Here is a 13,431-nt window from a genome sequence, read left to right as displayed (position 1 = left end):
GGATACACCCCTTTGAGCCCCTGAATAGACCAAGTGGGCCTCCTCCAAAGCCGTCAATTGAGGAAACTCCAAAATTAGAGCTTAAACCCCTGCCCGTTCACCTTCAATATGCTTATTTGGGCAGTTCTGACACTTTACCTGTTATTGTTTCTTCTGACTTGTCGAAATTGCAGGAAGAAAAGTTGTCGAGAGTGCTACGTGAGCACAAGCGAGCAATTGGGTGGACGATGTCTGACATTAAAGGCATTAGTCCAGCTTTTTGCATGTATAAAATCCTCATGGAGGACAGACACAAGCCAAGTGTAGAGAAACAATGCCAACTAAATCCAATCATGAAAGAGGTGGTAAGAAAAGAAGTGATTAAGTGGCTTGATGCAGGTATTGTATTTCCAATCTCTAATAGCAAATGGGTAAGCCTCGTCCAATGTGTACCTAAGAAAGGGGGGATGACTATAGTGGTTAATGAAAATAATGACTTGGTTCCCACAAGAACTGTTACTGGGTGAAGAATTTGAATAGATTATAGAAAATTGAACAATGCCACCCGAAAGGACCACTTCCCCCTCCCCTTTATTGACCAAATGCTTGATAGATTAGCTGACCAGGAATACTACTGTTTCCAAGATGGTTATTCGGGGTATAATTAGATTGCTATAGCCCCAGAGGACTAAGAGAAAACCACATTTACGTGTCCCTATGACACGTATGCGTTCAAGAGAATGCCCTTTGGTCTCTGTAATGCACCTGCGACTTTTCAAAGGTGTATGATGGCTATTTTTACTGACATGGTTGAAATATTTGTGGAAGTGTTCATGGATGATTTTTCTGTGTTTGGATGCTCTTTTGATAATTGTTTATTGAATCTTGATAAAGTGTTTGCTAGGTGTGAAGAGACGAACTTGGTGCTAAACTGGGAAAAGTGCCATTTCATGGTACATGAAGATATAGTCCTGGGGCACAAGGTGTAGTGGTTTGCAGGTAGACAAAGCGAAGGTGGAGGCGATTGAAAAATTGCCCCCACCGACATCCGTCAAAGGCTTCGCAGTTTCCTGGGCCATGCAGGTTTTTATCGTCATTTCATTAAAGATTTTTCGAAGATTTCTTCTCCTTTGTGCAGGCTTCTTGAGAAAGATGTCCCCTTCAAGTTTGACGATGCCTGTCTGAAAGCATTTGAGGAGCTGAAGGGAAGGTTAGTGACTGCACCAATTATCATTGCTCCGGATTGGGAGCAGCCATTTGAGTTGATGTGCAATGCGAGTGACATAGAAATCGGAGCTGTTTTGGGGCAAAGGAGAAATAAAATCTTTCACTCCATTTACTATGCGAGAAAAATTCTGAATCCAGCACAGATGAACTACACAGATAGTGAAAAAGAGTTGCTTGCAGTGGTGTGGGTGTTTGACAAGTTCAGATCCTATCTAGTGGGAACCAAAGTCATTGTCTACACAGATCATTCAGCTATCAGATACTTGTTTGAAAATAAAGATGCCAAGCCGAGGCTGATTCATTGGATCCTCCTCTTGCAAGAGTTTGACTTAGAGATCCGAGATCGAAAAGGGACAGAGAATCAAGTGGCTGATCACTTGTCCAGGTTAGAAAATCGGAGCCATGTAGCTGAAGGAGGGTCAATCAAAGAAACATTTCCTAATGAGCAGTTATTAGCAATCACCTCAAGTGAAGCCCCGTGGTATGCAGATTATGTGAATTTTATTGCAAGTGGGGTGACACCACCAGAATTGACACCCGATAATAGAAGAAGGTTCCTACATGATGTGAGGCTCTACGTGTGGGATGAGCCATTCTTATATAGGCTATTCGCAGATCAGTTGGTACGGAGGTGTGTCCCTGAGTAGAGATGAATGCAATACTGCATGACTGTCATGCTTCACCATACGGAGGTCATCACGGTGGGGATACAACCGCCCAAAAAGTGCTACAATCAGGTTTTTATTGGCCAAAATTGTTTAAGGATGCACATGCCTTTGTTAAAAAATGTGACAGATGCCAAAGAACCGGAACAATCACGAAGAAGCACGAGATGCCTCTGCAAAATATTCTGGCAGTGGAGCTTTTTGATGTTTGGGGGATTGATTTCATGGGACCGTTCCCATACTCTAATGGTCACAAGTACATCTTGGTGGCGGTCGACTATGTTTCTAAGTGGGTGGAGGCCATTGCTCTTCCTACTATGATGCAAAGGTCATGGTAAGCTTTGTAAAGAAGCACATCTTCACACACTTTGGGACTCCAAGAGTGTTGATAAGTGACGAAGAAACTCACTTCTGTAACAAATTGCTGAATAATGTTCTTGCAAAGTATGGAGTTAAGCACAAGAGTGATGAGTTTCGATTTGTCACGACCAAAAATCGCAAGTCGTGATGGCACCTAACTCAACTGCTAGGTAAGCCAACTAACATGAACAACACAATACGACTGAGATAATAAAAAAAATAGAGAATAGCTAACTGAACCTTTACAAGTTTACCAAGACCTGGTAGTACGAATCACGTGCTTCTAAGATTTGGAATTTCAAACTGATACAAATAAATACATGTTCTGTTTGAAGATTACATAAACAGACTAGCAATAATCTAAACTACCGAGGACAAGTGGCAGCTATATCCAAACGCACGAACATCTTCCGAATCAGCACCCCCTGTCACCAGCAACTCCGCTCCAAAATTTGCACGGGACGTGTAGAAGTGCAGTATCAGTACAACCGACCCCATGTACTGGTAAGTATTTTGTCTAACCTCGTCGAAGTAGTGATGAGGCTTTTAGTTAAAAAGGATGCTTATTCAAATAACATGTATATTAGATTAACAGTAAAGCAGTTCAAAGTATAACGGATAAAAGTATCATATACAACCCGGCGTGTCAGACAATGAATATTATAAAGAACCACAGTAGAGTATTTACGATCTTCCCTGGTATGAGATATATGTCTAAAATGTCAAAATATCAAATCACATGGCACGGTAAAACCCTTCGTGCTTTTATCTCATCCTCACCATGTATAAATAAATTTATGAAACAACTCAATTAGCACGGCAACACCCTTCGTGCGTTCAACTCATCCTTTTCAAGTAATCGTATAACAGTACCAACCATATCACAGGAACACAATAATAGGAATTACTAAGTAGGAAATACGCCAGTAACAACAGTGGACAAGGAAACACATGTGGATCACAGTAATGGACTAAGCGGAAAGCACGTGAGTAACAACAACAATTGGAAAACAGGGAATATCAACTTCAATTAACTAGCATATTGGAGGCCTAAGTACAAATATAACAATTAAGAAGAAAATACAGGTTCTTTGCAAGTTAACAAGTAAAGGCATGAATGGCTAGCATACTGGATGGCTTATACTAAAGTGCAACAGAATAGATACCACATGAGTATATTTATAAAAGCAGGAATAGACATGTTAATTTCAAGTTAAGCAAGTAAAGGACATGGACAGTGTAACAACAATTGAGATAAAGTCAAGTACAGGACTATAACAACAAGTCACACCAAATATGTATATACAACAATAAAATTTCAAAGTAAGGGCACAACCGTATACACGGGAAACAAATATCATATCAGAATGCATGTCCCTCGTCCTCACCTGCACGGAAACACCCTTCGTGCCATGACCTCACCATAACATACAAGAATAACAATTTTAATGAAATGGCACGGCATCACCCTTCGTGCTTTTACTATCAAACGATATGGCACGGCATCACCCTTCGTGCTTTTACTCTCAATAATATGGCACGGCATCACCCTTAGTGCTTTTACTCTCAATAATATGGCACGGCATCACCCTTCGTGCTTTTACACTCAATAATGTAGCACGGCATCACCCTTCGTGCTTTTACACTCACCCTCACATGATGATGTATAAACAATGGCACGGCATCACCCTTCATGCCTTACACTCTTCCTTACCAAGCATATGTAAAACAATGACAAACAAGGCAGGAAGCATAAATGACATCAAGGAGAGTGTTTTTAACGGATATTCCAAACGATTCCCAATCACAATCTCCCAAGTCAACAATAATTCAACAACCCTCAAGAACCGTATTGTTCAAATACTTCCACAAATCTCACAAATGATCCACAACACCAATTATATAGCCTAGTGTCTCAAGAATATCGGTTGCAGTAATGTAGTTATGATTCCGCATTGAGATGACCGAATTAGAAACATCAATGTATTCTTACAGTTTCCATCAAGTTGATCAAGTTATAACAAACTAAGTCTTGATGTCTATCATTTAATATTATGTCCTTAGTATCTAAAATTCAAGTAACGCATTAAGCAGAATGTCACAAAATCCTACAAAACACAAATATAACATAATCCACCTCCCGAGCACAATTAACCCTGGCACATACATATACGCTCGTCACCTCATATATGTATCACCCCCGCACGTAGCAAACAAATGACAAATAGGAGGAAAAATTCCCTCAACAAAGCTAGGCAAAACACTTACCTCGATCCGGCTAACTCAACACTCAACTTAGCCTTTTCCTCTAAAAATTCGCCTCTGCTCGACTCAATCTAGCCATGACGACTTGAAACCACCACACAATGCAAGAGAAAATAATTTCAATTAATAAAGCTATGATTTTTATTCAATTTCTAAAAAGTCAACAAAAGTCAAACCCCGGGCCCGCCCGGTCAAAACCCGAGTCCAAGGGTAGGTCTTGACTACCCACAGCCTCACGAGTCCAAGTATGTGTTTTGTTTTCAACTCCAAATCTTATTCGACTTTCAAATCCCAAATTTTTATTTTTTCAAAACTTTGACAAAATCCCCAAATTTTTCCATATTTTCCCCATGAATTTGATGTTAAATCTTGTATAAAATCATGAAATATAGTTGTAAATTGATTAAAGATACTTACTCAATGATTTGGCATGAAAATGCCCTCTAAAAATCGCCCCACCTCGAAGCTAGGGTTCAAAAATATGAAAAATGAAGCAAAAACTCAGAATTCTCAGCACTTAACAGGCTGCAGATGTCGCATTTGCGAACAAAATATTGCATTTCCCAATGAACAGTGTTTTTGCAATTGCCATAAATGGTTGGCAATTGCGGATGAACAGTGTTTTCGCAATTGCCATAAAAGATTCGCAATTGCGAATGAACGGTGTCGCACCAAAAACCAGCATAACCCAAACTTCTACGAAATGATCCGAGACCACCCCGAAACTCATCCGGAACCTCCCAGACACAAACCATATATGAATTTCAATCATAAAACATGCTATGGACCTGCTCGGCGCACTCAAAACACTGAAAAGAAGTCATCTTGACCTGATATTGACCATGTTCAAACTCCCAAGTTTCTTAACTTTACTAGTCTCTCAACCAATGATCCAAAAATACACCCAAGCCCCTCGGGACTCCAAACCAAAAGTGCACACCAATATAAAAGCATCATACGAACTAGCTCGCGCGATCAAATCGCCAAAAGAACACCTAGAACTACGAATTGGACACCAAATCAAATGAAATTTTCAAGAAAGCTTTGAAATCACTATTTTTACCACCGGACGTCCGAATCATGTCAAACCGACTCCGTTTCCCACCAAATTTCACAGATAAGTCAAAAATATTGTATTGGACTTGTACCGGGTTCCGGAACAAAAATACGGACCCGGTATAAAAAATGCCAAACATTCCATCAATTCTTAAAAACATTAGATTTTTCAGACTTGTAATTTTCAATAAAAATTCATAACTCAACCTAGGGACCTCGGAATTCGATTTCGGGCATACGCTCAGATCCCATATTTCAATACGGACCCACCGAGACCGTCAAAATACGGGTCCGGGTCCATTTACTCAAAACGTTGACTGAAATCAACTAAAATTAACTTTTTAGGAAAAAATTCTTGTTTTAATCAGGTTTTTTTTTGCATATAAGCCTCCCGGGTCAATACCCGGACCGCGCACACAAATAAAGGAAGGCTAGAATGAGGCTCTAAAGGCTTCGAAACACAAAGTTTGGCTCTAAATCACCGAGCGAAGTGCAGATACTCAAAACGACCAGTCGGGTCGTTACACGATTGCACGCATATAAAAATGCCAAATTATATAAAGAAAAGACTAAGAGGTGGAATGACAAGCACATCCAACATCGAGAGTTTGAGCCGGGTCAAGAAGTTCTCTTGTTCAATTCGAGGTTGAAGCTTTTCCCCGGAAAGCTTAAGTCTCGTTGGGCAGGTTCTTTTGTTGTGGTAAGTGTGAGGCCTCATGGAGCTGTGGAACTGCATGATACGAGCTCAAGTGGTACATTCTTGGTAAATGGCCAGAGAACAAAACATTATTAGGGTGGTGACATTGCACGTCACAAGACCTCGGTGGACTTGGCCGATGCTTAAAAATGTGTTGAGTCGTGCCGCGACGTTAAATCAGGCGCTCGCTGGGAGGCAACCCAATTTTAACTGCTTTCGCAGCTTAGTATTTTTGTTTTCTTTTAGTTAGAGTAGACTAATTTTTTTGTTTTCTCTGTAGTTACAAAAATCTTAGGTGGTAATGGTGTGGGGTGTATGTATGTATTGAGTGCTCGGGTAGTCGGGATTTAAAAAATAAAAATTCGCGAATTGAGCGCCCCGCCCAGTACCCCATGCTGGCTGGGGCGCAATTTCCAGAATGCTCCAAAAGCCAAAGCCAGCCCCAGCGTGGGGCGCTGGGCTGGTGGGTCGGGTAGGTTTTTCTTATTTATTTATTTTTCATTTTATGTGTTTAATTATAAACCCAAACCCACATAACCCAACCCAATTACCCATATACACACACAACCTAACCCATACCCAATTATCCAAACCCTTCTCCCACCTAAATTAAAACAACGAAAAACTCACAAACCTCATTGTTCTCTCTGTCTCTCTCCCCGCCTTATCTCTCTATATCTCTCTATCTCTCTCAGATTCTTCAATCTTTCTTGCTCAATTAAATTTCAAGACTCAAAGGTATGTTCTTCTTGAACAATTTTCTTGTATTTTGGATTTTTTTGTGTAATGTTAGCTCTCCTTACCCAACAATCCCTAATCCCCTAGGTCTTAAACAAACTTTGATGTCGTTGTGGTGGTCTTAATATGCACGAAATTGGGTTCTAGAATTGGTTGTGAAGTTGTGTTTGAAGTAGTAAACTATTCCCTCTACTTCATGTAAATTTGGAAGGGCCACCTTGTTCCACCATTGTTGAAATAAAAGAAGCAAAATTAATGCCCACAAGGTGTTTGCTAAAATGCCTAAGAGAGTAAATTTGAACACCGGTGAAGTCTAAGTAGCCGAGTGTAGTTGTATATGATTTTGGGCGAAGTGTGGGGTGTTTGAGGGCGTGGTAACTTGTTGTAAACTATTGTAAGTCGTAGATAGTGTACTAAATTAGTGTAGTAATGTAGACTTTAGCTTTGATATGCTTGCACCATAGTTAAGCCATGTTAGACTAATTGAATTGTATGGCATAGGGAAGTCTTGAGTACCTATAGCCTTGTGATGACACATTGGTGCATGTTGAGCCAATATTGTGATTCGATTATGCATAGCCTTCGGTTTTAATTGTGGGGTCCCCTCTTCCCCTCACGATGACCTTAGGCGAAATTTCTTGATTCACTCTCATCTTTGTGTTTGTCATGTGTAGGTTGCTATGGCTCGTGACAGTGCCGCTAAAGGAAAAGGGGTGGGTTAATCCTCCACTACTGCTCCCCCTCCAAAGAAACGCAAGCAAGGCGAGAGCTCTTCCCGACAAGCCAAAGGAAAACAAGTGGCTAGCGGGTCTACGAAGCAATCACGGCCTCGGGTGGAACTTGTAAGAGATGACGCCAAGAAATGGCATGATACTTTTGTTCCATACGGGAGATATGTGTCTGAAATGGGGATAAATGTGAAGGCCTTAGAACGGAGCTTCCCAGATGTACTTGCTACATTGATCGACAAGAAGATGGATAAGCTCCTTGAATGTCCGGGCCCCGCAAATCTAAGCATAGTCAGATAGTTATATGCATACTGGGACACAAAAGAGGATGAGTCATGGGTCAAAGGAAAGAAAATTCCAATGGATAGGGAGGCCTTGTGTTGCTTTTTGGGAGTTGATAGCCCGAACCTACGAAGGCTTCGAAAGTTTGTCAAAAGCCTGCGCTACCAAGCAATATGTCACACACTTTGTGGCATTGATTCAAATGCAAAGTGGACGCGGACTAAGGTAGATATTCACCTTGAAATGCTCCGGTTTGACTTCAACAAGACGGCTAAGGTTTGGCAGAACTTTGTGTAGGCTAGATTAATGCCAGTGGAACATAATAGTGAGTGCACTCGAGCTCGAGTGTGCGTGATCTACTTTTTGATGACCAGGCACCCCATAAATGTGGTTGAGCTCATGCTTGGGGAGATGGCCCGCACCCATTTCGGAGGGAGGATCAAAAGGTTCTTTTTTGGAAACATCCTGACACGGTACATGCTATCTCGTGGAGTACCAGAGTACCCTGGCTATGATGAGGTAGTGGAGGCACCCAAGGCATTGCTAGACATCACATCCTTGCTAGAGTCCACATCATTGCTAGCCCCTTTGAGCCTATAGAATAAAATTTTCCATTGCTAGGCAGACTCCGACTAGCAGGGAGTTCTTTCTTTCCACCTTACTCTATTTTTGAATTTCTTATGCATCGGGGACTATGCATTGTTTAAGTGTGGGATGGGGGAATAATCCTTGAACAGTAATTGTGTAGAAAAAATTTCTTTTTTTTTTGGTGTTACTGATTTGTTTTTTTGTTAGTCACCTCTTAGCTTAGTTTAAGACTAACATATTTTAAATTAGCTAGATTACAAAAATAAAAAAATTAAAAAAAATCAGAAAAAGCTTGGACTTATTCCGATGATGGATCTGTTGGACAATTTTCTTGAGGGATTAAAGTCCGATTAAAAATACCAAAAAGATTTTCTTTTTTTAGGTAGTTAGGTAGTATCCCTTGGTTTTTCTTTCGACACCGATTCTTTTCCAAGGGTGTAGCTCGAACCGGGTATTCTAGTTTAGTTTTTTTTTCTTAGGAGTAGGATAAGGGAGAAAACTGAGATTTCTCTGAGGGACCTATTGACATGTTTGGTGTTGGCAAGTTAAGTTATGGCATGCGCTCTGTCTTCCTGCATATATAATTTAAATTGTAATGCCCAAGTAAAGTAAGTAGCCTACTCTGTGACGCCTTTTTCTCAGTTGACTGACTTGTATGCCACCTAGTGCATTGTTCCTTAAAAATTCTCGACTTGATATGCTTTCTTGACTTGAGAGTCGCACAGAACCTTCTTGAGTGAGTCAACTGCCATGTGTGTGTAAGGATTGTTGATATTCTGTGCTATCCTGTGTAGTCTAGAACTTGCTTTGTGTGTTAATCAACGCGAAATCATTAAGTTGTGCTAGTCTAGGAGATGACGTAGGCGTTTCTTGCTTGACCATGAAGGTGCTTGTCACTGACAAATAAAATTTTCCATTTGCTAGCCCCTTTGAGCCTATAGACCGTTTCCTTGGCACCCACATTGCAAGCCGTACTCCTAATTTGTTCTTGATTCGAGATTGTTGAACCTTTACCTCCTAAGGCACTTAGTCACTAAAATAAGTAAAGGGAGAGATTGGGGAGTTACTTTTGAGTGGAACCATGGGAAGTCCCTTAAGGTGCACTAAAATTGTGAATAAAGGTCACTAGCTTATGAACTTCAATGCATGGAGTGTGTGAAGAAAAAGAAAAAGAAAGGAAAGAGAAAAAAAATAAGAGAGAAAAAATGTTTGCAAGAAAAAGCAAATAAAAGGTCAAATAATGTAGAAAGATACACACCTCCTAATCTTTCTCACTCGTGCTAGTGAATCCATAGAGGTGCTTAATTGAAAGAGGGCTATGTTATATATGGTGTATGACAAGTGAATGGGTTGAAAAGAAAAGGTGTTTGATTTGTGAGTGTAGTGTATTAAAGTGCTTAGGAGGGTTAGCCACTATTCCTAAATATATCCTACCCGTCCCTTAACCTACATTACAACCTTGAAGTCCTAATTGATCCTAGATTTGGCTAGCTTAGATTAGAAGAGATATACACTATGGGCAAGCTTATGGTACGACCACGGGAGGCACATGAACTCTTTGTGAGAGTGATTGAATTTTGTTCAATTGTGTTATGTCCTTAAATTATGTTCAATGACATATCTGAATGTATGGACTACTTTGATATTCACTCTTTTGTTTGTGGTGAGGGCACTTGGTCTCATGACGAATTGGTGATGTTGTACACTTTCTTTTGTTGGTTGAGTGCGTGAGTTGAGGATGTTTAGTATAACGAGTCGTCTCTTGAGGTAAGGTGGTTGTGGAGAGGTTGCTTGAGTTGGTTGAATAGCATTGTATATACTTGGGCTAGTTTGAAAACGGGAAGAATGTGAAATTCGCGTGTTCATGCTTAATTGCCGATATCGATCGTATCTAAAGGTAGGGTGTTTGACTGAATTAATTGTGAAGTGCTATTTCATAGTGATAAGTATGTTTTGGGGGATTAATATAGTTTCATTGCTCGAGGACGAGGAAGAGTCTAAATGTGGGGTATTGATAATCGGCTTAATGTATGTATATTTTGATCTATATCGCCTCGCATTTGGCTCATGTATTGAAGATTTGAGATGTATAATATGATGATTTGTGCTCATTTGTGGTATTTCTATGTGTAGGAATCATTCGGATGCAATTTGGGAAGGAACAGCGCGAATTAGAGCGAAATTGGGAAGAAAAAGCAAAAACTGAAATTTGAGGGCCACAACCAGCGTGGGGCGCTAGCTGTGGCGCAATTTATAGAAGAAAAATATTTTGGGCGCCAGGGCCAGCGCTCCATGCTGCCCTGGACGCTCGGAACGTAAAGTTGTCTTGTTTCGACTAGGACTCGATTATTTTAACCCTAAGACGCCCCCAACTGATATAAAAGCCAACCAAAGCCTATTTTGAAGAGGGTGACGTGACTTTGAGAGGAGAACAAAAGAGCCAAACACTCGGGAGCACGGATTTGATCAATTCTTCCATTCCTTTTCTAGTACTCATTGATTTTATATTTGAAAACCTTATTTTTGATGATTGTATGAACATGAGTGGCTAAGAACCTTATTGTTCTAGGGTCATGGGTGATACATGAATGTTGATGTTTGATGTTTAATTTGACGAAGTTGATTTTATCATATTGGGTTGTTTATTTAATTCTGTTTTTAATTATTTTGCTGAGTAGCTAAAAGTGAAATACTATCTACGAATCTAGAGTTGAACTCGAAAGTGGAAACTCTAGATTGCATATAGAATTAAATAGAGCAGGTTCTTGACCCCGGGCATCGGGGAACGGATTCACAATTAGGATAGACATATAGGTATTAACTTAACAGCTCATGTCCTCATCTTGCATTACTTGGTTTTTGAAGGATCCCTGCTTCCTCTTTTTCTGCTTGACATGTGGATATGATGGGTTCTCATTCAGTTTGTGGGCCATCACCTCCGGTGGTATACCTGTCATATCTGAATGCGACCAAGCAAAGCAATCTGCGTTAGCTTTTAAAAATTCAATTAACTTACCTTTCATTTCTGGGCTTAGGTTTGCTCCGATATAAACTTTTTTATCTGGCCAGTGTTTAAATAGCACCACCGCTTCGAGTTCTTCGGTAGTTGTCTTGAGGTTTTTCATTTTCTTCTAGCTCTTGAATAACATCATGTCTCGAATCAACATCAATTTGTCATGGAATTTCTTCAGTTGAGGTTTGTATTACTACATCCTCAACTACATTCTGTAGCTGCTATTTCTCGCCTGCAACATCATTTACCGTGCTTGTAGCCACCACTGAATTGATATTTCTAGAAGCTTGTTGATCTCCATGGATTTGACGAATCCCCCACTGTGAAGGAAATTTAATAAGTTGATGCAATGTGGACGGTACAGCATCCATATCGTGAATCCATAGTCTTCACAGAATTATATTATAAGCCATGTCTGTATCTATCACTTGAAACTTTGTGTCCTTGATAACCCTCTTTGCAAACGTGGTAAGCACTACTTCCCCTTTTGTGATAACGCTTGAATTATCAAATCCAGACAAAGATCGTGCCTTTGGTATCACCTCGTTGTTAGCTTGCATTTCATTCATCACCCTTAGTAGAATGATATTCACGGAACTACCTGGGTCAATCAAAACTACTTTACGTTAGTATCGTGTACAAGTAGAGATATTATCTGTGCGTCATTGTGAGGAATCATCAAGTCGTCTGCATATTCATCATCAAATGTTATATTGTCTCCGTCCAAGATTTGGCGAACTCGCTTCCCATGAGTGATTGTGACTTTTGACGTCTTTTTTGCAGCTGTATACGTCAAACTATTGACCTCGTCTCCCCCAGTTATTACATTGAATGTTCTTTTTAGAGATAGGGGTTTCGGGGGTTCTTGTCTATTCTTCATACACGATTGTGTGCCTTTTTCACTGAACAGGTCAGTTAGATAACCTTGTTTCAACAAGTGCTCGACTTCCTCCTGTAGTAACCTACAATCTGTTATTCTATGGCCATGATCGTTGTGAAATTCACACCAAAAATCTAGATTTCTTTTGCTCGGGTCTGATCTCATCTCTTTAGGCCATCTCACCTTATCTCCCATACCTTTTAAAACAGCCACTAACTCGGAGGTGCTGACATTAAAACTGTAATCACCGACCCTCGCATGTTTATTGGAGTCGTTGCCTCGTGTATCCAGTTCCTTTCTGAATCTAGATGAAGAACCCGCATCTTTTTTCCTTGATCTTGATTCAGATCGTGAGTTTTCTTGTTTAGACCGAGAATCTTGACCTGCAAGACCCGTGTAAGGCTCGTACCTATTTTTCCTGGTCTTTTTTTCTGATTCTGAGTGTCTCGACCCTGCTCTTTCATCAACCATTGGTTGTACAACCATGTTTTCTTCTATCTGTAGCTTCGTGTTGTATCTATTGTATACGTCATTCCAAGTTGTTGGTGGAAATTCTCGCAAACTTTCCTTCAGTCTCCTCATGGCTTCTGAACTTTTCTCGTTTAGATTTCCCGCGAATGCCATGGCTGCCCAATTGCCAGGTACTCGTGGTAATATCATCCTCTCCCGTTGGAATCTATCCACAAACTCTCTGAGTAATTTTGTGTTTCCTTGTTTTACCTTAAAGATGTCTTCCATCCTTTTTTCAACTTTCTGAGCTCCCGAATGTGCTTTTATAAATGAATGTGCAAGCTCAGCAAAAGAATCAATAGAGTTCTCAGGTAAGAGAGAATACCACGTTAATGCTCCTTTCGTGAGTGTTTTACCAAATTTTTTAACCAAGACTGATTCGATTTCTTGCTTGGTTAAATCATTACCTTTCACGCCAGTTGTGAATGCGGTTACGTGATCTC

At 40.3% G+C, this 13,431-nt stretch overlaps 1 protein-coding gene across 1 annotated transcript; it reads right to left on the bottom strand.

Moving 5' to 3' along the window:
• Window positions 1-12,214: 12,214 nt before the first annotated feature.
• Window positions 12,215-13,216, bottom strand: LOC109238432. The gene has a single exon (XM_019404896.1). The coding sequence runs from the start codon at window positions 13,214-13,216 to the stop codon at window positions 12,215-12,217; it is 1,002 nt and encodes a 333-aa protein (XP_019260441.1).
• Window positions 13,217-13,431: the final 215 nt, after the last annotated feature.

Source organism: Nicotiana attenuata, unplaced genomic scaffold (assembly GCF_001879085.1).
Source record: "Nicotiana attenuata strain UT unplaced genomic scaffold, NIATTr2, whole genome shotgun sequence".
In the NCBI taxonomy this organism is placed as follows: domain Eukaryota; kingdom Viridiplantae; phylum Streptophyta; class Magnoliopsida; order Solanales; family Solanaceae; genus Nicotiana; species Nicotiana attenuata.
This window is presented reverse-complemented; position numbering and strand designations above follow the sequence as displayed.